The following is a 26,382-nucleotide window of genomic DNA, read 5'->3' as shown; positions in this document are numbered from 1 at the left end:
CCATGAGAATACCTCTCGATTTAACCTTAAGAAAAACATTTGCTATGTGCCTGGTATTGTCTGAACCTTGGCAATCTTCAGTAATGGGTAAATTTTTATTAGTTCTGAGCAAAGTGCTGACATGAGTTCTGAGAGTATTGTGGATGAAGTGCAGCAGTTCAGGAGAGCTGCAGGCGACAGGCATAGTGTGAGCGGTAGACCAAGGGCAGCAGATAGGCCTAGAAGCGGACAGGTGCAGCAGGCTCGTTGCACGCGGTGTAACCGTACCCATGAACAGAATGTTATATGCCCCGCTAAAGATAAAAGATGTAGAAAGTGCAACTGAATGGGCCATTTTGAAGTGGTGTGTAAAACTGAGTCCATTAACCCTTTGAGTGCTAAAGACAGCTCTGAGCCGTTGCAAATTGTTCCAGTCAGGTGCTGACGACGGCTGAGAGCCGTGGCTAGAACTCACCCACCTTGAGAGCAATCTGGGGGCTCCCACCTACTCCCACCCCAGCGATCTGGCTTGAATAGTAAGAGGCATCACCAGGGCTTCATGATTCTAGCAATGACGTCACCGTGCAACCTTATTTAAAATTAACAATGGACAAAATAAGGTAATGGGGGGCATGCTGCTTAGAAGCCTGAATCTCGGGAATCTCGGGAATCTAAGCAGCTACAGACCCCCAAGACCCACCGTTGGAAAGGTAAACGCCTAGCCAACAGTATAAGTCTTGGGGATCACCTCCCTTACAAATTTCAGAAAGGACCTCAAAACCTGGCTCTTTAACTGAACGCCCATCCCCTCCCCCCCTTCTCCTATACTCTTTCCCTTAGCGCCTTGAGAACCTCACGGGTGATTAGTTCGGGCTATATAAGTACCTGATAGATAGATTTGCTAATCTTTAAATCCAGCTTAGTACCCAGGTGGGAAATGGCTTAGCAACCAAAGGATTAAAGAGATGCAGGTGGACAGTAACCAGGAAGCTCAGGAGCAGATATTACTGTTATGTCCCTTGCAGCATTCATGAAACTGCCTCGACAGTCTCAGCTGGTGAAAGTTATGACGAAGGTTCACAGTCCTGGAAGCCACATTGATTGTGCGGGGAAATTTCTCGCTAGCTGTGAGTACAAACAGAAGAAATTCATCATGTGGGTACATGTAATTAGAGGACAGTGTGTCAACAACCTATTGAGCAGGAAAGCAACCTATGGTTTGGGCCTTTTCACCAGAGTAAATGAGATTACGGAAGACATGTTTGGGGAATTGGGCCTGTTGAACTGCGAGCCAGTCCGCATATGACTTACAGTTTTCCGTAAGTCCCATACAGCATTACTACTCCACGTAGAATTCCATTCACGCTCATGCCTCAGGTGGAGAAGGAACTTCTGCTAATGAAGAATATGAGAGTTATTGAAGAAGTTGTCGAAGCAACTGACTGGTGTGCCCCCATTGTGCCTGTTGTGAAGAAGAACGGGAAGGTATGCATCTGCGTAGATTTGAAATGACTGAATGAGGAGGTGAAAAGAGAGAGATACATGCTGCTGATGCTTAAAAACATAGCCCCGAAACTGACTGGGGCAAAATTCTTCTCGACACTTGATGCTTTCAGCTGCTTCTGGCAGATACCTCTAGATCCGAAGTGCCACAAACTGCCTACCTTCATTACACCGGTACGTCGGTTTTGCTTCTGCAGACTCCCCTTCGGAATATCTTCTGCCCCTGAAATCTTTCAAAGAGAGAAGAGTTCCCTCCTGAGAGACCATGAGGGTACGACAGTCATCATAGACGATATCCTATTGTATGGGACTACACTGGAAGAACACGATCAGCGATTGAGCTGTGTGCTGCAGACTATTATAGAGTCCGGGCTGAAATTAAATAAAGAAAAATGCCATTTTAGAGTTATGTTATTTTGGGCACATAATCAATGGAGATAATATCAAGCCCGACCCTGACAAAATCCTTGCTATTGAACAGATGAAAAGTCCTTCTGATGTACATGAGCTGAGACAAATATTGAGCCTTGCAAATTATGTGGGCAGGTTCCTACCAGATTTGTCTACAGTGTTACACCCTATCACCGAATTGTTGAAGAAAGATGTTGCCTGGGTCTGGGGACCACCACAAGAAGAAGCTTTAAAACGGGTCAAGTCCCTGCTGCGGTCTGCCCCAGTGCTGGGGTTCTAAAAGGACTGTGGTTAATGCCAATGCAAGCAGTTATGGGTTAGGAGCCGCTCTCCTGCAGCTGAATGAGAACAAACTACAGCCCATCATCTACTGCTCCCATACACAGTCAGCTGCAGAATTAAAATATGCCCAAATTGAGAAAGAATGCCTGGCTGCAGTTTGGGCCTGTGAGCACTTCCAGCGTTACCTAGTGGGTTTGGAGAAGTTCCGTCTGGAAACTGACCATAAACCATTAGTTCCTCTAATCAATTCCTATGATATTGACAAGACACCCCTAAGATATCAGAGACTTCTGATGAGGCTGCTTAGTTCTAACATTCAGGCAGTGCATGTGCCAGGGAAACAGCTGGTAGTGGCAGATACACTTTCCAGGCTCCCGCTGGCTGCTGCTGAAGGATCTTCAACTTAATCAGATGTAAAAGTGTACGTGGATTCGGTTCTGGCATCTAAATCCATCTTGTCAAAGAATCTAGAGCAAATAAGGAAGGAGACACGCTTGGACACAGATCTTCAAGAAGTTATCAAGTATATAAAGTGAGGTTGGCCCAAGAGCCGGGCAGCCTGGATGTCTTTGAGCTCTTACCAGTCAGAAAGGTCACAGCTCACAGAGGTGGACGGTTTGGTGCTGTTCCAAGACTGCATTGTTATTCCTGTTAGCATGCGGCAGGATATGCTAAGCAGGATTCATGATGGCCACTTGGGCATTACAAAGTGCACAGAAAGGGCAACTACGGCGGTATGGTGGCCTGGGATCAGTACCAACATTGCAAGTTATGTGTCAAAATGTGCCGTTTGCCGGGAACGCCAGCCTACTCAGAGAAGAGAGCCCTTAATTTCTACCCTGCTGCCTGCAGGCCCGTGGCAGAAGATCTGGGTAGAAGTACCTGGTTGTAATCAACTATTATTCCAAGTATTTAGAGATTGCACCCCTGAATGAGACCACCAGTCAGGCTGTTATCACCCGTCTCAAAAGCTTGTTCGCCCGGTGGACATATTGATGGAGCTAGTGAGTGATAACGGAATGCAGTTTGCCTCTATGGAGTTCAGTTCTTTCAGCAGTGAATATGATTTAATCCATTCTACGTCAAGTCCGCATTACCCGCAGGCCAATGAAATAGCCGATATGGCAATTTAAACCACTAAGTTCATTTTGAAGCAATCTGAGCAGTACCTAGCTCTCTTTCCTATAGGGTGACTCCCATCCAAGCCACAGGTTTTTGAAACAATCTGAGCTGTACCTAGCTCTGTTACCTATAGGGCGACTCCCATCCAAGCCCGGCACAGTTGATGCTAGAACAACAGATCTGCACCACTCTACCCTCTGTGGGAGTCTTCCAGCCAGCCCCCCCTGTTCCTCGGGAGGAGGTCCTTAGGAGGGATAAAGAGGCAAAACGGGGCTACCGATTCTTCTACGACAGAAAACACTCTGTGAGGCCCTTGGAGGAGCTGAATGTGGGCCATAATGTCAGAGTTAAACTGGATGATGAGAAGAAATGGAAGACGCCAGCCACTGTAATAGGACGCTCCCCAGAGCCAAGGTCTTATGTAGTCCTTACTGAAGGAGGGACGGTCACATGTCGAAATAGAAGACATCTTCAGACAGTAACTGAGAGTTTGGGACTGGATGCTTCAGAGCCACAGCCGGTGGGATCCCCTGTTATAAGAGAGGTGACCTCCCCGCAGCAAGATCACAGCGGGGATGCTTCTGCGCTTTCAGCAGACTCTCAATTACCTTCTACCGCATCAGCGGATAGTTCCTGTAAAATGACGTCAAGTGGAAGAGTGGTGAAACTTCCAGCCTGCTACCAGGATTAGCACTGTAGTTAGAGCAGTGACCAGAAGAATGGGCAGAATAATCCCATGGTCACTGTGGACTAGAGTAGTCTACCCCGATGTTCAACTCAGGATTGTATTTCTTGTTATTTATATATATTCTCTTATACCTTGTTATTTGTTGTATTTAAAAAAAATAACATGTATACTTTATTCTTTGAAAAAGGGGAAGATGTGATGAGAGTGGGAGTGTGATGTCACTGGAAGGGGCGTGGCCTGTGGCCGTTATTGTCTATGTCGCAGTTACTAAGCTGGATGTGTTGTGCAGTCTGTAAACTTCTATGCTCTGCAATAAAATCAAGTTGTACCTTCTATGCTGTGTACTGCATCTCATGACAGTCAGACCACAAGCAGATATGAATTTTAGAGTCTTTAACCATATTCATAGTTCAGGAATCTACAAACAAATTATCTAAAAAATTATCTAACCTCGAGTAGGTTCGATGGGGTAAGACAAATAAGAAAAGTCTCTATCATCAGGATGGCAGGATCTCCAAACATCATATAAACTAAATTGAGAAATAAGTTCTCTGAATTTAGCTGCTGAGGTCATGGTTTAAGCGTATATAACTTTACCTGCAGATCAGCGTTTATCCAAAGCCGGATACCACACTAGCTTATGATCACCCAGCACCAAGGTGCCTTGTTTAAGCTGCTCTGCTAGGGTAAGGACTATTCGTAGAATTTTGAGTTGGTGCTGATTCGGACTGTAAATATTGACTAGTGTAATAAAAGTAGTAATTGATTTTACACACCACAATTAAAAAATGACCTTCTACATCTTGATCAAGAAGAATAAGGTGTGTATAAGTATTGCCATTCCTGAATTTTTTTCACACAAAGAGGAAGTATGATATTTTGGACATTGAGGAAATTTTAGTGTAAGCATTTTTTTCTGATTGCCAATGGGTTTCTTAAACAAATGCCTCGTTAGCTTTCAAGAACTTAAGATAATTGCACAGCATACTACGTTTATCTGTAGAGCCCATTTGCATTAAGGGAGACTAGAGATAAATCTGGGGTGTAAGTCATCCTAAAGGGTAAGGAGGAAAGACAGAGGGAGAGATGTAAAAAAAGGGGAAAAAAAAGAAAGAAAGAAAAAGGGATAGAAGGGAGAACCTTAGAGTGGAGATACCGGCAAAACCTACCATAAGAAAGTAGGAAAAGATGGAAAAATATTCCAGTGTTTATCTAATAAACTTTCCAAGGGGGTGGGATACAAATACCAACTATTTAGTAAGAAAGGACAAAATAATAAATATAGTGAACAAGAGCCTAGTAACTCAGTCAGCAATAAAAAAATATATAACTTATGTTTAAAAAATTATTAGGACAAGCAACATCAGGAAACTATTTTTTTAATTGTATATATATATATATATATATATATATATATATATATATATATATGCTAAAAATATGTGGACTTAAGTGGTTGGATGTGCACCAATACTTTTTTGTTGTTTTGTAATTGTTTTGGTCACTTTGGTAGCACTCCCACAATATGTGTCTTAAGATTAAACAGTCCTTTTGTGGTGTGCTTAACCAAAAAAAAAAACCTTGTATCTTTTGAATAGGGAGTTGACCAAATCCCCCCCCCCCCTTTTTGGTTAATGCACACCACCCAGCCCAGGTGTGTTCCAGACATTATAACCGAGGTATACATATAAAGCTAGGGAGTTTCACTCTGTGTAGACATGATTTGCTGCAGTGTGGAAACTGGTTAGTGTTAGAATTAGCAGAATATGATCATATTGTGTGACTAAGATCCCTATTTTAATTTAAATTTAAACAGGTATTTTTTTGCAGCATAAATAAGTCAATATTATTGTGAGATGTTTATCCCAATCTTATTTGAACTATGTAAGTATATTTAGCAGACAGAAGTTTTTATTTAAATTTAAAAGCATATTTAACAGGCAATTTATGGCAGCATAAATATAAGTCAATATTATTGTGAGATGTTTATCCCAATCTTATTTGAACTATGTAAGTATATTTAGCAGACAGAAGTATATATAAATATGCTAAAAATATGTGGACTTAAGTGGTTGGATGTGCACCAATACTTTTTTGTTGTTTTCTTAAACAAATGCCTCGTCAGCTTTCAAGAACTTAAGATAATTGCACAGCATACTACGTTTATCTGGAGAGCCCATTTGCATTAAGGGAGACTAGAGATAAATCTGGGGTGTAAGTCATCCTAAAGGGTAAGGAGGAAAGACAGAGGGAGAGATGTAAAAAAAAGGGGGGAAAGAAAGAAAGAAAGAAAAAGGGATAGAAGGGAGAACCTTAGAGTGGAGATACCGGCAAAACCTACCATAAGAAAGTAGGAAAAGATGGAAAAATATTCCAGTGTTTATCTAATAAACTTTCCAGGGGGGTGGGATACAAATACCAACTATGTAGTAAGAAAGGACAAATAATGAATATAGTGAACAAGAGCCTAGCAACTCAGTCAGGAATAAAAAATATATAACTTATGTTTAAAAAATTATTAGGACACGCAACATCAGGAAACAATTTTTTTAATTGTATGCTCTATCTGAATCATAAAATAAATATTTGGGGTTTCATGTCTTTAGACCGCTAATTCCTAACTTCTGGTTGCAGAATCAAAACATCCTGAAGTCTTTCTGGGCTGCAAAAGTGATTACCTATATATTATTATTATATAATATTTAATTCCCACATCGCTTTCCGTTAATGGACATACTTCCTACCTGGGACCCTTGTCTGCCCACGATATAATAAATTGGAATGTTATATATATATATATATATATATATATATATATATATAAAAACACACACACATACATACATACTCACAGGCCACTTTATTAGGTACACCTGTTCAATTGCATGGTAACACAAATTGCTACTCAATAGTTGGCAGATTTTTACTATAAATTTTCTGTTGCATATTATTATGTTAATAATATGGCTAATTTGATGTTTCCAGCTCACTAAAATATAGATGTTAATCGTATGACTTTGTTGTTAAAATTATGTTATGAATATATGAACAGCTGATTATTATAATGCAAATATTTTACATTTCTTAAAAACATTTTGCTTTTTATTCCTAAACTTACAATTTGTATATTCGTTTTTTTAAATATACCATATATAAATGTAAGTAACAAAAAAACAGTTTGCTACAGACCTTTGGAAGAAAATATCCTTTAAAAGATATATCCCTTGTAGTCTTATGAGGAAGATTTGTTGGTACAATACTTCCAAATCGTTGAATTTCATGAATAACAGCATCAGTATAAGGCATCTTTTTTCTATGTTCCATTTGAGGCACAGATGATCCAATAACTTTTTCAATTTCATTTTGCACATTTTCTATAAATAACATAAAAATAGCATTAATTATTTCATGTAATAACACCTTCATTTAAAACTTAAAGGGATAAGAAAATAAAAATTAAACTTGAATGCAGGGCCGTCTTTAATATTGACTGGACCCTAGGCAAAAATGTTCTTGCCCCCACCCCACACCCCATGCCATTTCGCTCTCCACCCCAACATCCCAAAAAACAACTAAATCAATTTATTTTATAAAAAAAAATTAAATTATTAGCCCAGCAGTGGATCATCCACCGCTGGGCTAATCATTTTTTAAAAAATTTAATAAATTGCAATATGTGAAACTGGACCTAAGCAGTGCTAATAAGTAACTAAATATATAAATTCCTCCACTGTGGATTCATTTAATATGCTTTTAAATGTGATTCTGGTGTGAGGTTAGCTGGTTAAAGAGATTTAGGGCAGCCAACAGGAGCAAAGCAAGGTAAAAACTGAGAAGGAAGCATGGAGGTGCAGACAAATAAAAGTTTACTGACTTGAACAGCAGAACTACTATGGGAAGCTGTAAAATCTGAGACAGAGAGAAAACAAAAACTATAAAAATAAATCTTACATTAATGTGTGAAGTATCAGCATGACACTATACATCAGCCACAGCAGCACATGTCCCTTCTTTCCTAGGAACAAGTTCCCTCTCACCCTGTATTAGACAATGCTGCATGGGGAGGGGCATGTGTGCACTCACTTATTCTTCCCACTGACACCTTTCTACAAAGCACTGTTCCCCTAACAAACTTCAGTTAGTTGATCTTATGGCCACAGCAGAAAGAGCAGGGCTAAGGGGACCAGCAGACTGGATGCTGTCTGGCCAAGGCTGCATGGATACAGTGTGAGACAAGTCACACAGCCTCAAGACTGAAGAGAACAATGTGTGCAGCTGCACAGATGCTCAAATCCTCACGTGCCTGCCGCTCCAGCTTTCTGCTGCATGCGCCTACAGTCAGCCCTACCCAGAAACAATCCCCACCATCAGAGCAGTTACCTGGTAACAATGGTAACCCCAGCAGGACCTTTTTTGATGCAGTGGGAATGGCTGGATGCCGAGTTAGGGCTTAGCATTCAGTGCTGCACAGTGCACATCTAAAACAGCACATGGCAATAGCTTGGCATGTCACATGACACCAGCATGGTCTGGCACAGTTTCTCACAAATAAATATAAGCAGAGAACTTTTAATTGTGACAGTATTAGGACTGACTGTGTGTGTTTTTTTTTTTAAGGACTCTTGGGCCCCTCAACAAACACTGGGCCCTGGGCAGCTGCCCCTTTTGCCCTGTGTTAAAGATGGCCCTGCTTGAATGATTCCTCGTGTAATTTTAAGACACTTTTAAATTCACTTCTATTTTCAAATGTGCTTTGCTCCCTTGGTAACCCTTGTTGAAAAAGAATATGCACATATCCTACACTAGTAGGATTTAGCTGCTGGTTGGTGCCTGCACACATTTGTCTCTTGGGACTGGTTAACTAGTTGAGTTCAGCTAGATCCCAATGTTCCTTTAGCAAAGGATAACAAGAGAATGAAGCAAATTTTTATAATACATTTGATATAAATTGAAAGTTGATTAAAATTGTATGTTCTATCCAAATCAGGAAAGATTAAAGGCACAGTGTATATATGCAGCAGAGGATATTTATTTTAGACCAGATTTTATAGTGTATTATTTAGTTCACTGCTGATGTCATGAACTGTTTTACAGTAATCTCATGAGCTTTCATAGGAAACCTCCTTAAACTGAATAGGGAAATTACATGAGTGTATATGAGGCACGCTCCCTTGCAAGTCCCAGGACAGGCATACTGATTTGCTGATTAAAGTCCTTTACAATGGGGTATGAATACTAAGGACATTTTGAGGTAAAATATCTTTCTTTTTTACATAGAGATGTTCAGGTGATATTTTCTAGTCAGCTTTTTACAGCTATGCTGAATCACTTTCAAGTGTTTCAACATTTGGGTATCATGTCCCTTAAAGCAACTTTCTAATTTACTCCTTTTTTTCAATTTTTCTTTGTTCTCTTGCTATCTTTAATCTTTTCCTCAAGTTTGTTAAATAAAAGCCAGAAGTTTATTCATGAAAAGTTAAAAAGCAAACACGTAGTGAAAATCATCTGGCATGTTTCGGCGTGTAGCCTTAAAGGGACACTGTACCCAAAAATGTTCTTTTTTCGTGATTCAGATTGAGCATGACATTTTAAGCAACTTTCTAATTTACTCCTATTATCAAATTTTCTTCATTCTCTTGGTATCTTTATTTGAAATGCAAGAATGTAAGTTTAGATGCCGGCCCATTTTTGGTGAACAACCTGGGTTGTCCTTGCTGATTGGTGGATACATTCATCCACCAATAAAAAAGTGCTGTCCAGAGTACTGAAACCAAAAAAAGCTTAGATGCCTTCTTTTTCAAATAATGATAGCAAGAGAACGAAGAAAAATTGATAATAGGAGTAAATTAGAAAGTTGCTTAAAATTGCATGCTCTTTCTGAATTACAAAAGAAAAAAATTGGGTACAGTGTCCCTTTAATCATAGATGTATTCACAGGTTAAAAGACACACACTTTTAAGATACAAAACGTGCTGCTATTGGATCCTTCTTTGTCATGTGACTTTCCTAACTAGTGTTAAGGTGGAATATTACTTATTACTCCTATTCTGCTCTGGAATAGGTGAATATAAGGTATATATATCAGATAATAAAAATATAGTGTAAGTCTATGAGATACGACACCAATGAGCAAGATACAAAATAACGATGAAATCCTCAATATATTCTAATTACTATTATATTCACTTCTATTTCAATTTCATAATATGCTCTATTGATACAGATGCAAAAGAAAATGCGAGGTGTATATCTCAACTGTCTATATTATATTTCTATTTGCTACACTATCCTAATAAAAATTTCATGGTGGATCATCTCAACACTCGATCCATATTTATCAAAGTGCTTTCTTAAACGCTATATTTAAAGTCAGAATATTAGATTCCTCTGATTCCCGTCTGCATTTTGCACTAAAATTTTGGCACTCTACTCCACACCCTCAGCTAAAGTGCATGGATTGGGGTTTTGCTCCCCCTCCTTTAAGATTAAAAATGGCAACCGTCAAGGGTGCCCCTTATCCCCTTTATTATTTGCATTTATGATGGAACCACTTGCAGAAGCCATTAGGGGAAACCAAAATATAACAAGAATCCACCTACATAACATGATACAAAAGGTAGCACTATTCGCAGATGACGTGACAGTTTTAACTTCAAACCCAGAGACATCACTCCCTGCCCTGTTCTCCCTCTTAGATCATTTTCCAAAGTAAGCTACTACAAACTTAATTATATCAAAACGGAAGCATTTGCACTAAATATACCAGGGCCTACACTTCTAAATCTGAAACGTAAATTCACTTTTAACTGGACCATTGACAAATTCAAACATTTGGGGGTGTTTTTATCCCATACTCCATCTACTGTTATATCAGCTAATTTGGAACACTCAGTACATCAATTCAAAGAACATATAACTCGATGGAACTCTCCATGCTTGACTTGGTGGGGTAGAATTGCAGCCATTACAATGCATCTTCTCCCTAAATTAACATATTATTATAGATGTTTACCAATTCCCATTCCAAAATCACTGATTACACAATTTCAGAAAATATGTAATACCTTTATCTGAAACCAGTGTCTGTGGGAGGGGCAGCCATGCCTAACCTCACTACTTACCATGAGGCTTCACGACTGGCACACATTCTAGCATGAGGAAGTACTAATTTAAACTGTTGATGGGCGGTATTGGAGCAGGCTACCATTACACAGAACATTACTCTTCGCGATCTTGTATGGGTACCAAAACATGTAAGAACTCCCACCCTTACAGACAACTATATCATTAAATATAATCTTACATTTTGGGATAGGATTTGACACTTACCTAGGGTATCCCCTCACCCTTCCCCAATCCACTCTCTCGCAGGTCTACTGGTAGAACTACCAGACTCTCACCGTGCGATGTGGGGAGATCTTGGCATAGAAGTAATCAAAGATCTATGGGTAAATGACTCTATATCTTCTGTAACACAATTCCAATCCTCCTTTTCTCCTTCCCCGCTTTTAAAATTTTAGTTATCAGGCTGAAGAGTCTCCTGAAATCATGGAGTTTTTCTGTTACTCCTCTAAGACAGACATCTGAGTGGGAAAAACGCTGACAATCTGGGAAGGTGTGCCCTAAGATGTTCTCACTTTCATACGCAGATGCAATGTCCTCACCAGTCTTTTATTAATCCTCATATATCAGACACTGGAGAAAAACAAAAATGTATGTTTACCTGATAAATGTATTTATTTCTTGACACGATGAGTCCATGGATCATCTAATTACTAATGGGATATATCACTCCTGCAAATATCACCTCCCTTCCCTCCCACCCCAGTCATTCAACTGACGTAAAGGAGAGAATGGAAGCAACAAGGTGCAGAGGTGTCTGAAGTTTGTAACATACCAACACCTTGTCTATAAGAAAAGGGTGGGCCATGGACTCATTGTGTCAAGAAATAAATCAATTTATCAGGTAAGCATAAATTTTGTTTTCTTTCTAATGACACAATGAGTCCACGGATCATCTAATTACTAATGGGATTCAATACCCAAGCTAGAGTACACAGATGATAAGGGAGGGACAAGACAGGGAACCTAAACGGAAGGCACCACTGCTTGTAGAACCTTTCTCCCAAAAGTGGCTTCAGCCGAGGCAAAAGTGTCAAATTTATAGAATTTAGAAAAAGTGTGAAGAGAGGACTGAGTTGCAGCCTTGCAAATCTGTTCCACAGAAGCTTCATTTTTGAATGCCCATGAGGAAGAAACAGCCCTCGTGGAATGAGCCGTAACTCTCTCTGGAGGCTGCTGTCCAGCAGTTTCATAGGCAAAACGTATGATACTCTTCAGCCATAAAGAAAGAGAAGTAGCCGTAGCTTTCTGTCCCTTTTGTTTTCCCGAGAAAACCCCAAACAAAGCAGAAGACTGACGAAAATCCTTAGTCGCCTGTAAGTAAAAATTTTAGTGCACGTGCAACGTCCAAATTGGGAAGAAGCCGTTCCTTCTGAGAAGAAGGATTAGGACACAAGGAAAGAACAACAATCACCTGATTAATGTTCCGGTCAGAAACTACTTTAGGGAGAAACCCTAATTTGGTACATAAAACTACCTTATCCGAATGAAAAATAAGGTAAGGAGACTGATACTGTAATGCCGAGAGCTCTGACACTCTACGAGCAGAGGAAATAGCAAAAAGAAACAAAACTTTCCAAGATAACAACTTAATATCTAAGGAATGCATAGGTTCAAACGGAGTCCCTTGAAGAACCTTAAGAACTAAATTAAGACTCCAGGGAGGAGTAACTGGTTTGAACACAGGCCTGATCCTGACCAAGGCCTGAAAAAATGATTGCACGTCTGGTATGTACGCCAGACGTTTATGTAACAAAATAGACAAGGCAGATATTTGACCCTTTAGGGAATTTGCCGATAATCCCTTCTCCAAACCTTCTTTGAGAAAGGACAGAATTCTAAGAATCCTAACTCTACTCCAAGAGTAGCCAATATAGATATTTATGCCATATCTCATGGTAAATCTTTCTAGTCACAGGTTTACGAGCCTGAATCATGGTCTCTATGACTGATTCAGAAAATCCCCACTTGAATAAAATTAAGCGTTCAATCTCCAAGCAGTCAGCTTCAGAGAAACTAGTTTTGGATTAAGGAACGGCCCTTGAAGTAGAAGGTCCTTCCTCAATGGAAGTCTCCAAGGTGGAAGAGATGACACATCCGCAGACCAAGGTTTTAACCATAAAGCTCTGCAGGCTAGTACAGCAAAACCTGAAATCTTTGCTCCCAGTTTGATAACCTGTAGGGAAGCATCAGTAATAAAGGAATTAGCCAACTTAAGGGCTGTTATCCTATCCTGGATCTTATCAAGGGGAGTGTCTGTCCTAATAGCATCAGACAACGCATCAAACCAATATGCCGCCGAACTAGTGACGGTAGCAATGCACACTGAAAGTTGTCATTGTAAACCCTGGTGTGCATACATCTTCTTGAGTAACCCCTCTATTTTTTTGTCCATTGGATCCTTAAAGGCACAACTATCCTTTATGGGGATGGTAGTTCTCTTGGCCCCTTCCACCTTGGGTACTGTTTGCCAAGACTCCTTGATAGAGTCTGCTATAGGAAACATCTTTTTACATATAGGGGATGGAGAAAAAGGGATACCCGGTCTCTACCATTCCTTAGCAATGATCTCAGTAGCTCGATCGAGTACAGGAAAAACCTCCACCAAGGAAGGTACATCAAAATATTTGTTTAGCTTACTGGATTTCTTAGGATTAACTACGACCATGGTGTCGCTGTCGTCCAATGTAGCTAAAACCTCCTTGAGCAACAGACGGAGGTGTTCTAGCTTAAACCTAAAAGATACAACATCAGCATCAGCAGGAGGAATTAGACTTCACCCTCAGATGCTACTGAAGTATCCTCCTCCTCAGGCTTCTGTGAGGGGGCATTCGAAATAGCAACAACTGCGTCAGTAACCTCGCTTACTGTTTATTTTTCCTCTTGCGCTCTCCATGCAACTTGGGAAAAGCAGACAACGCATCAGAAAAAGAGGACATGAGAGAAGCAATGTCTTGCAGTGTAAATCCAGGAGGAGTTGAAGAGGAAGTGCAGGGCACTGCATGTGTGGGCGGTAAAAGTTGGGACGCTAGAGGAGAAAGCTGCGGCATATACTGAACATTATCAGACTCCTGAACAGCATCCGCCTTAGAAAATGTTAGCTCAGAAAAAAGTCTCTCTCTGTAATTTAAAGTTCTCTCAATACATGAGGAACAGAAAGGGATTGGTGGTTCCACATTGGCATCAAAACATAATGAACAAGTGACATTTTGCAGGGCCTCTTTGTCCATTATGACTCACAATGGATCAAATTACCAAATAAAAAACTGAAATTCTTTAATAAAAATGAAACAGAGAAAAACGTTACTGTCTCTTTAAATTTTAAAACGTTACGTTTTTTACTATTGCAGCAAGGCAACATATAATGATACAAAAGTTCTCCAGATGACCTCTACACCTCAGCTTAGCTCTGCTGAGGTGCCTACCTGCCCTGCTGCACCTGAGGAATTCCCCTTTTTTAGTATAACAATCCGGACTCGTCTCACATTAAAAACAACAGTCTGGAGTAGGCTGAAGCTTCTAGCGATCGTTTCTGTGTCTGAACACTAGCTACTGCATAGGCACAGTTCAAATCCGGAAGCCCAAGGTAAAAAAAGGCGCGCAACAGTAGTTGCCGCCTCAGCCAGTCCCGCCCATAGTGGGCGTCTGAAACAATAATCTCCCGGTCGGTAAAAAAACATAATTTATGCTTACCTGATAAATTCCTTTCTCCTGTAGTGTAGTCAGTCCACGGGTCATCATTACTTATGGGATATTAACTCCTCCCCAACAGGAAGTGCAAGAGGATCACCCAAGCAGAGCTGCTATATAGCTCCTCCCCTCTACGTCACACCCAGTCATTCGACCGAGAACCAAATGAGAAAGGAGAAACTATAGGGTGCAGTGGTGACTGGAGTATAATTTAAAAATTTAGACCTGCCATAAAAAACAGGGCGGGCCGTGGACTGACTACACTACAGGAGAAAGGAATTTATCAGGTAAGCATAAATTATGTTTTCTCCTGTTAAGTGTAGTCAGTCCACGGGTCATCATTACTTATGGGATACCAATACCAAAGCTAAAGTACACGGATGACGGGAGGGACAGGCAGGATCTTATACGGAAGGAACCACTGCCTGAAGAACCTTTCTCCCAAAAACAGCCTCCGAAGAAGCAAAAGTGTCAAATTTGTAAAATTTGGAAAAAGTATGAAGAGAAGACCAAGTTGCAGCCTTGCAAATCTGTTCAACAGAGGCCTCATTCTTAAAGGCCCAAGTGGAAGCCACAGCTCTAGTAGAATGAGCTGTAATTCTTTCAGGAGGCTGCTGTCCTGCAGTCTCATAGGCTAAACGTATTATGCTACGAAGCCAGAAAGAGAGAGAGGTAGCAGAAGCTTTTTGACCTCTCCTCTGTCCAGAATAAACGACAAACAGGGAAGAAGTTTCTCGAAAATCTTTAGTTGCCTGTAAATAAAATTTCAGGGCACGGACTACATCCAGATTGTGTAGAAGTCGTTCCTTCTTTGAAGAAGGGTTAGGACACAATGATGGAACAACAATCTCTTGATTGATATTCCTATTAGTGACTACCTTAGGTAAGAACCCAGGTTTAGTACGCAGAACAACCTTGTCTGAATGAAAAATCAGATAAGGAGAATCACAATGTAAGGCCGATAACTCAGAGACTCTTCGAGCCGAGGAAATAGCCATTAAAAACAGAACTTTCCAAGATAACAATTTGATATCAATGGAATGAAGGGGTTCAAACGGAACACCCTGTAAAACGTTAAGAACTAAATTTAAGCTCCATGGTGGAGCAACAGTTTTAAACACAGGCTTAATCCTGGCCAAAGCCTGACAAAAAGCCTGAACGTCTGGAACTTCCGACAGACGTTTGTGTAAAAGAATGGACAGAGCTGAGATCTGTCCCTTTAAGGAACTAGCAGATAAACCCTTTTCTAAACCTTCTTGTAGAAAAGACAATATCCTAGGAATCCTAACCTTACTCCATGAGTAACTCTTGGATTCGCACCAATGTAAGTATTTACGCCATATTTTATGGTAAATCTTTCTGGTAACAGGTTTCCTAGCCTGTATTAAGGTATCAATTACTGACTCCGAAAATCCACGCTTTGATAAAATCAAGCGTTCAATTTCCAAGCAGTCAGCTTCAGAGAAATTAGATTTTGATGTTTGAAAGGACCCTGAATCAGAAGGTCCTGTCTCAGAGGCAGAGACCAAGGTGGACAGGATGACATGCCCACTAGATCTGCATACCAGGTCCTGCGTGGCCACGCAGGCGCTATTAGAATCACCGATGCTCTCTCCTGTTTGATCCTGGCAATCAATCGAGGAAGCATCGGGAAGGGTGGAAACACATAAGCCATCCTGAAGGTCCAAGGTGCTGTCAAAGCATCTACCAGGACCGCTCCCGGGTCCCTGGACCTGGACCCGTAACAAGGAAGCTTGGCGTTCTGGCGAGACGCCATGAGATCTATCTCTGGTTTGCCCCAACGTCGAAGTATTTGGGCAAAGACCTCCGGATGAAGTTCCCACTCCCCCGGATGAAAAGTCTGACGCCTCCCAGTTCTCCACTCCCGGAATGTGGATCGCTGACAGGTGGCAAGAGTGAGACTCTGCCCAGCGAATTATCTTTGATACTTCCATCAACGCTAGGGAGCTTCTTGTCCCTCCTTGATGGTTGATGTAAGCTACAGTCGTGATGTTGTCCGACTGAAACCTGATGAACCTCCGAGTTGTTAACTGAGGCCAAGCCAGAAGGGCATTGAGAACTGCTCTCAATTCCAGAATGTTTATTGGAAGGAGACTCTCCTCCTGAGTCCATGATCCCTGAGCCTTCAGGGAATTCCAGACAGCGCCCCAACCTAGTAGGCTGGCGTCTTTTGTTACAATTGTCCAGTCTGGCCTGCTGAAGGGCATCCCCCTGGACAGATGTGGCCGAGAAAGCCACCATAGAAGAGAATTTCTGGTCTCTTGATCCAGATTCAGAGTAGGGGACAAATCTGAGTAATCCCCATTCCACTGACTTAGCATGCACAATTGCAGCGGTCTGAGATGCAGGCGTGCAAAGGGTACTATGTCCATTGCCGCTACCATTAAGCCGATTACCTCCATGCATTGAGCCACTGAGGGGTGTTGAATGGAATGAAGGACACGGCAAGCATTTTGAAGCTTTGTTAACCTGTCTTCTGTCAGGTAAATCTTCATTTCTACAGAATCTATAAGAGTCCCCAAGAAGGGAACCCTTGTGAGTGGTAAGAGAGAACTCTTCGGTATGTGAAGGTAGGCATCCTTTAAATCCACTGTGGTCATGTACTGACCCTTTTGGATCATGGGTAAGATTGTCCGAATAGTTTCCATTTTGAACGATGGAACTCTTAGGAATTTGTTTAGGATCTTTAAATCCAAGATTGGTCTGAAGGTTCCTTCTTTCTTGGGAACCACAAACAGATTTGAGTAAAACCCCAGTCCGTGCTCCGACCGCGGAACCGGGTGGATCACTCCCATTAGTAAAAGATCTTGTACACAGCGTAGAAACGCCTCTTTCTTTATTTGGTTTGTTGACAACCTTGAAAGATGAAATCTCCCTTTTGGGGGAGAGGTTTCAAAGTCCAGAAGATATCCCTGAGATATGATCTCTAACGCCCAGGGATCCTGGACATCTCTTGCCCAAGCCTGGGCGAAGAGAGAAAGTCTGCCCCCCACTAGATCCGTTCCCGGATCGGGGGCCCTCAATTCATGCTGTCTTAGGGGCAGCAGCAGGTTTTCTGGCCTGCTTGCCCTTGTTCCAGGACTGGTTAGGTTTCCAGCCTTGTCTGTAGCGAGCAACAGCTCCTTCCTGTTTTGGTGCAGAGGAAGTTGATGCTGCTCCTGCCTTGAAGTTACGAAAGGCACGAAAATTAGACTGTCTAGCCCTAGGTTTGGCTCTGTCTTGAGGCAGGGCATGGCCTTTACCTCCTGTAATGTCAGCGATAATTTCTTTCAAACCGGGCCCGAATAAGGTCTGCCCCTTGAAAGGTATGTTAAGTAATTTAGATTTAGAAGTAACATCAGCTGACCAGGATTTTAGCCACAGTGCTCTACGTGCCTGAATGGCGAATCCGGAATTCTTAACCGTAAGTTTAGTTAAATGTACTACGGCATCTGAAATAAATGAATTAGCTAGCTTAAGGGTTTTAAGCTTGTTTGAAATCTCATCTATAGTTGCTGAGTCAAGAGTCTCTTCCAGAGACTCGGACCAAAATGCAGCCGCAGCCGTGACAGACGCAATACATGCAAGGGGTTGCAATATAAAACCTTGTTGAACAAACATTTTCTTAAGGTAATCCTCTAATTTTTTATCCATTGGATCTGAAAAGGCACAGCTATCCTCCACCGGGATAGTGGTACGCTTAGCCAGAGTAGAAACCGCTCCCTCCACCTTAGGGACCGTCTGCCATAAGTTCCGTGTGGTGGCGTCTATTGGAAACATCTTTCTAAATACAGGAGGGGGGGAAAAGGGTACACCGGGCCTATCCCACTCCTTAGTAATTATCTCTGTAAGCCTCTTAGGTATAGGAAATACGTCAGTACTCGCTGGTACCGCATAGTATCTATCCAACCTACATAATTTCTCTGGGATTGCAACGGTGTTACAATCATTCAGAGCCGCTAATACCTCCCCTAGCAGTACACGGAGGTTTTCTAGTTTAAACTTAAAATTTGAAATGTCTGAATCCACTCTATTTGGATCAGATCCGTCACCTGCAGATTGAAGCTCTCCGTCCTCATGTTCTGCAAATTGTGACGCAGTATCTGACATGGCCCTATTATTATCAGCGCACTCTGTTCTCACCCCAGAGTGATCTCGCTTACCTCTAAGTTCTGGTAATTTAGACAAAACTTCAGTCATAACATTAGCCATGTCCTGTAGGGTGATTTGTAATGGCCGCCCTGAAGTACTCAGCGTTACAATATCACGCACCTCCCGAGCGGGAGATGCAGGTACTGACACGTGAGGCAAGTTAGTCGGCATAACTTCCCCGACGTTGTTTGGTGAATGATGTTCAATTTGTACAGATTGACTCTTATTTAAAGTAGCATCAATGCAATTAGTACATAAATTTCTATTGGGCTCCACCTTGGCTTTTGCACATATAGCACAGAGATATTCCTCTGAGTCAGACATGTTTAACAAACTAGCAATTAGACTAGCAAGCTTGGAAATACTTTTCAACTCAATTTACAAGTAATATGTAAAACGTACTGTGCCTTTAAGAAGCACAGAAAAGAACTATGACAGTTGAATAACAATGAACCGGAGAAGTTATAAAAACCAAATTTTTCCCGGTAAAGGCATAAATTTAGCAAAGGATTGCCCCCATTAGCAATGGATAACTAACCCTTAATAGCAGAAAAAATGTATAAAATATAAACGTTTTTTATCACAGTCAAAGCACAATCTCACAGGTCTGCTGTGAGTGATTACCTCCCTCAAAATAAGTTTTGAAGACCCTTGAGCTCTGTAGAGACGATCCGGATCATGCAGGGGGAGAAACAGACTTGTGACTGAATTTCTGATGCTTGGCAAAAGCGCCAAAATAGGCCCCTCCCCCTCACCCACAACAGTGAGGGAAGTTCAGTGAAACTGTCTTAAATTTAAAATAAACGACAGCCAAGTGGAAAAACAGTGCCCAAAACAATTTTTCACCAAGTACCTCAGATAATTAAACGATTTAACATACCAGCAAACGTTTAAAATCTAACAATATGAAATGTTATTAAAAAGCCTGCTGCTAGTCGTTCCCACTGCAAGATAGGCTAAAAGTTATATGCATACAGTATTGTCCCAGTGAAGTGCCATTCCCCAGAATACTGAAGTGTAAACATATACATACATAACAGCCTGATACCAGTTGCTACTACTGCATTTAAGGCTGAACTTACATTATATCGGTATTGGCAGTATTTTCTCAGTCAATTCCATTCCTCAGAAAATAATATACTGCAACATACCTCTTTGCAGGTGAACCTGCCCGCTGTCCCCTGATCTGAAGTTTACCTCACTCCTCAGAATGGCAGAGAACAGCAAGATGAATCTTAGTTATGCCGACTAAGATCATACAAAAACTCAGGTAGATTCTTCTTCAAATTCTGCCTGAGAAGGAACAACACACTCCGGTGCTGTTTTAAAATAACAAACTTTTGATTGAAGATATAAAAACTAAGTATAATCACAACAGTCCTCTCACACATCCTATCTATTAGTTGGGTGCAAGAGAATGACTGGGTGTGACGTAGAGGGGAGGAGCTATATAGCAGCTCTGCTTGGGTGATCCTCTTGCACTTCCTGTTGGGGAGGAGTTAATATCCCATAAGTAATGATGACCCGTGGACTGACTACACTTAACAGGAGAAATGTCTTACAGGTAAACCGCGGGAAGCAGAGAACAATGCACAGAGAATGAGCCTTAAATAATCTCCTGATCGGTAACGGTCTCTTACAAGCAAACCGCCGGGAGAAGTGAAATCACACAAGTATGAGCCCTTAACTCCTCAGCCCCAGTTATGAGTAGCCCCAGTGCCTGCTATAATTAAACTGCCTTATGGAATTGTTCCCCCAAACCTATAGAGGAAACTCTGTCCCAATAAATAAATAAAGTGCCCAATTTTTCTCCTGAAAAAATAAAGCAGCACTTACCTCAATGATCTGACAGGCAGCAAGGCCGCTCACTAGGTTTGAGAGGTCCTCTCCCTCCAATGGACCTGTGGAAAGAGAAAAAAGACTGAGTAATCTTACTCAGGCTTTCAGTAGTAGGGCAGCATAAACTACATGGGAGGCACAGTGAGAATTATGAACCACAAGTTCCTATTGCTCTAAAGCCACCACTGCTCTACTGAAGAGACTGATATGGACTACGGCTACACCCTAAAACAAAGCAGCACACTCTTGAACCACTTCAAAAATAATAAAATCGTGCTTGAAGAATCTTTTACTAACACCTAACTTTACCACTTCCTTGCTCTAACATAGGCAAAGAGAATGACTGGGGTGGGAGGGAGGTGATATTTAACAGCTTTGCTGTGGTGCTCTTTGTCGCATTCTGCTGAGCAGGAGGGATATATCCCATTAGAAATTAGATGATCTGTGGACTCATCGTGTCATTAGAAAGAAAGCCCTATCTTTTGAAGCCCCTGACACAATTTGGTCATCTGCAGTTCTTCAAATGAAGAGAACAGTCCACAGCACCACTTTATTCGAACTGTACTTTAAGATTTTGATCCAATGGCATCAAACCCCCCTCCGTTTATTCAAAATATCCAACTCACACTCACTATTATGCTGGAGGAACTGTGGAGAAGTAGGAACACCAGTCCACATGTGGTGGAAATGCCCCAAGATTCAGCGCCTCTTGTCCAGAGCCTTTTACTACTGCTCCAAATTAGAAGTTGAGATCGTAGATCGATCCCAGGCTGGATTATTCCACTTTTTACCAAATAGTACTCCCCAACATATAGCTCATCTGAGCATATATATCTTTATGGCGGTCAAAGTAGCTCTAGCAAGGGCTTGGTGCCGACCTCAGGGCCCGAGGTGGAACTATGGGGGCGAATTATCAAGCTCCAAATGGAGCTCCCTGTTTCCGCACGAGCCTTCAGGCTCACCGGAAACGGCAGTTATGAAGCAGTGGTCTAAAGACTGCTGCTCCATAACTTGCCCGCCTGCTCTGAGGCTGCGGACATCAATCCATAAGATCCTATATGATTGGGCTGATTGACACCACCTGCTAGCAGCCAGTTGTCCGCAAATCTGCAGAGGGCGGCATTGCACAAGCAGTTCACAAGAGCTGCTTGTGCAATGAAAAATGCTGTCAGCGTATGCTATCGGCATTTATCGATGTGTGGCAGACATGATACGCTACATCGTATCATGTCCGTCTGCACTTTAATAAACCGGCCCCCAAGTGTCAACTATTTTATCACACATATAAACTATGGAGAGCGATGTGTTTGCTGCTAACAATAAAATTACACTACACTGCATGTGCTGGGAGACCTAGAGACAATGTCAGTACACACACATCTCCTGCGTGGAACATAGCTACTTGTTTTTTTTACCACTGGACTACCCCTTATGTAAACATCTACTATAATAGATATACTTGAATATACTCTACCTTGGTAAAAAGCGCTCTGCATTCGTGCCTTTTGAGAGGCGGGATAGTTTCTTATCAACACCTGTACTCATTATCTTTGATACTCTTACTTCAACCTCTGGCTTTCTTCCTCCCCCCCCCCCCCTTTTTTTTTTTCTCTCCCACACCCTTTATACACCCCAAATAACTAGTCCTAGAAGCCTGCTCACTATACTGTCAGCCAAGAGAGGGTAGACATTTCCCAAATAACACCCTTTTCAGCAACCAACTTCCTATTTTGTCTCCCCCAGTCAATCACCAATATATTGCTTAAATATGAATGTTTTGCAGTTGTTTTTATATCTTAGAAGAACAATTTTTCTCTGTAACAAATTTCATTTGTAGTTCGGATTATAAACTACATTCTACAATAATAACTACCCTGCAAGATTCTATGTTTGGAATTCAAAAAAACAAAACAAAGCAATTATATGATGTACTTATCATCTAATCACCCAATATGCTATTGTAATTCACCATGTAACCTTACGATTGTCTTGCTACATATGTTAAATTGTTACATGTTTTTAAAACTTAATAAAAAAATATTAAAAAAAAAAAGAAAAAAGGGAAAGAAAGATTTAGGGGGAAAAAATAATAATATTAGATTCCCATCTTACATAACTCTGCCCCATATATAATATATACATATACCTTGGCATTGAACAACTCTTGCAATACAAAAACATTCTTTCCTGAACCAAATATTTAATTTATAGAAATACCACTCACCTAGATTACGAGTTTTGTGTTGCATCTTTTAACGCTGAAAAAATGGCAATTTCAGAGTAAAAGCAGTAATGTGTCGGCATAGCTATACCACAAGCATTTTAGCCTGTAATGCAACGTCAATCCCACACGCAAAAAAATGAGGTATTACAGGTTGTGCGGTGAGGCTAAAATGCTTGTGTTACAGCCTATACCGACACGATCCATACCGCCATCTGAGATCAGTAGTTATGGATTTTGTGTGACAAACATGTTTCACAAAACTCATAACTAAAGTGTTACAAAGTACGCCAACACCCATAAACTACCTATTAACCCCTAAACCACCACCCTTCTGAATCGCAAACACTATATTAAACTTATTCACCCGTAATCTGCTGCCAACCCACATCGCGACTATTCAATAAAGTTATTAACCCCTAATCTGCCGCCCACATCGCCAACACTATTTAAATATATTAACCCCTAATCCCCCGCTCCCCGACATCGCCGCCACTCTAATAATATTATTAACCCCTATTACGCCGCACCCCGATATTGCAGCCTCTAAATAAACTTATTAACCCCTAAACCTCTGGCCTCCCACATCTTCCCCACTAAATAAACCTATTAACCCCTAAGCCCCCCCATCGCAAAACACTAAATTAAACTATTAACCCCTAAACCTAACACCCTAACTTTAAATTCAAATTACAATATAACTATTTAAATAAATTAAAACTTACCTGTGAAATAAATATAAACCTAACATTAAACTATAAATTAACCTAACATAACTAATCTAATAAAATAAAAAATACTAACAATTGAAATATCTAAATTACAAATTTAAAAAAACCTAACACTACGAAAAAATTAAAAAATCTAAATTATAACTAAAAAAAACAAATCCTACTAAAAATTAAAAAAAATACCAAAAATAATTAACACTAAAATCACAAAAAATAAAAACACTAAGATTACAAAAAAATAAACTAAATTATCAAAAATAAAAAACAATTACACCTAATCTAATAGCCCTATAAAAATAAAAAGCCCCCCAAAATAAAAACACTCCCTAGCCTACAATAAACTACAAATAGCCCTTAAAAGGGTCTTTTGTAGTGCATTGCCCTAAAGAAATCAGCTCTTTTACCTGTAAAAAAATACAAAGTCCCCCCAACAGTAAAACCTACCACCTAACCAACCCCCCAAAATAAAAACCTAACTCTAAAAAAAAACTTAAGCTACCCATTGCCCCTAAAGGGGCATTTGTATGGGCATTGCCCTTAAAAGGGCATTTAGCTATTTTTCAAATTGCCCAAAGCCCAAATCTAAAAAAACAACAAAAAACACCTAAACGAATAAAAAAAAAAAAAACTAACACTAACCCCATAAGATCTACTCATGGTTCCTGAAGTCCGGACATCCATCTCCATCCAGGCGGCGAGGTCTTCATCCAGGCAGTGAGGTCTTCATTTATCCCGAGGGCATCTTCTATCTTCATCCCTGCGGCACGGAGCGGAGACATCCTACGTGGAGCGTCCTCTTCATACGGTCGCCGCTGTACACTGAAGTTGAATGCAAGGCAGCCTTTTTAAAATGGCGTACCTTGCATTCCTATTGGCCGATTTGATTCTTCAAATTCAAATCAGCCAATAGGATGAAAGCTACTGAAATCCTATTGGCTGTTCAAATCAGCCAATAGGATTTCAGTACGTCTCACCCTATTGGCTGATTTGATGTCGGGGAGCGGCGGAATAGGGGTTAATAACTTTTATTAGTGGTGGCGATGTTGGGAGCGGCAGATTAGGGGTTAATCACTTTATATAGGTGTAGGCAATGTCAGGAGTGGCAGATTAGGGGTGTTTAGACTAGGGGTTTATGTTAGGGTGTTAGGTTTAAATGTAACTTTCTTTTCCCCATAGACATCAATGGGGTTGCATTACAGCGATCTCCATTCCGCACTTTAGGTTTTAGTTTTTTTTCTAACACTCTCTCCCCATTGATGTCTATGGGGGAAAGCGTGCACGAGCATGTCAAAGCAGCCCTTGGCTTTTGTGCGGTATGGAGCTTAACGCAACCATATCGCACGCACAAGGAGGCTTTTCAGTAACTCGTAATGGCAGCGATATGGAGGGTGAAATAACACAACTTTTGTTGCGTTCGTTTCGCACCCTGTTTAACGCAAAACTCATAATCTAGGTGTACGTAAGCTATTTTGTAACATTTTGGCTATTTGACTAAGTTATATTTAAATCTGGATAGTTACAGTGCTGCTTTGTATATAATTATTTCCAAAACTTGATAACATCATAGGCTGAGTTAAAGCCCTTGGGAACTCGAATACACAAAGTAAATAGCCAGAAAGTTTCCCTTTTGAACAATAAATTGTCAATATTGCCCCCTCTGTTAGGTGTTCTCACTTTCTCTATTACTGTCCACTTGAACGTGGTAGTAATATTATCTTGTTCAGTTATAAAATTCCTTGCCAATTCTGAGCACCTGTCTGACAACTTTATATCTGAAAGATGCTCTCTAATTCTCTCACGGACTTCCCTGGAGGTACACCCTATGTATTATTTTTCACAACTGGTGCACCAAATGAGGTAAATCACATAGGTCGATCTACAGTTAACACAGGACAATATTTGATAGCTCTTTCTGGTTATACTAGACTCAAAAGTGTCTCCCCTGTTCCTGAAGCTGCATGCTTTACAGGTGGCATTGCCACATCTATGCATACCTTTTATCTGCAGCCATAAACTTGGTGTACCTTTTGTTCTAAACGCACTTGGTGACAAGATGTTACCTAACGTGATGTTCCTTTTGTAAGAAAACTGACAGTCTTTTCTCGCTACTGTTTGTAGCTTATCGTCTGCTACCAGCATGGGAAAATGTTTACGGATAATGCCAAACATTTCATTATACTCTGTAGAATATTGGGTCACAAACAACACTCTTTGATCATTTCCCTGATTTAATCGTCGATTACCCTTGGTTTTATATTTCTAGATTTTGTTGTTACCTCTAAAAAGAACACTTCTATCAATAGTGTCAACCTCATTTTTTGCTCTGGCAATTATGTGTTGCTCATACCCCCTTTCTAACAACCTAGGTACCAAATCCTCGCTCTGTATTCTATAATCTTGTGTATTTGAACAGTTTCTTTTTATCCTTATGAACTGTCCTTTCGCTATAGAATATTACACTTTTTTTGGATGATTGTTCTTTCTGTGTAAAATTATTTCCTGAAATTGGCTTTCTATATACAGTGGACTCAATTCTACCTAGATGTTCATCAGAAATTAATGTAACATCTAAGTAATTAACTCTGAGTTTATGAAGGTCATGTGTAAACCTAAGATTGTAGGGGTTATTGTTAAGAAAATTC

General features: G+C 40.7%; 1 protein-coding gene across 1 annotated transcript in view; it reads right to left on the bottom strand.

The window, feature by feature from the left end:
- The window catches only part of LOC128655961 (cytochrome P450 2K6), a 132,473-nt gene that overhangs the window by 16,549 nt on the left and 89,542 nt on the right, over nt 1-26,382 (bottom strand). Inside the window, exon 8 of the mRNA XM_053709571.1 lies at nt 7,175-7,359. Within this exon, the coding sequence (XP_053565546.1) occupies nt 7,175-7,359 (185 nt within the window). The remainder of the gene's footprint in view (nt 1-7,174; nt 7,360-26,382) is intronic.

The sequence above is a fragment of the Bombina bombina genome, chromosome 4, assembly GCF_027579735.1.
Source record: "Bombina bombina isolate aBomBom1 chromosome 4, aBomBom1.pri, whole genome shotgun sequence".
Taxonomy (NCBI): domain Eukaryota; kingdom Metazoa; phylum Chordata; class Amphibia; order Anura; family Bombinatoridae; genus Bombina; species Bombina bombina.
Note: the sequence above shows the minus strand (reverse complement) of the source record. Positions and strands in the feature narration are given on the sequence as shown.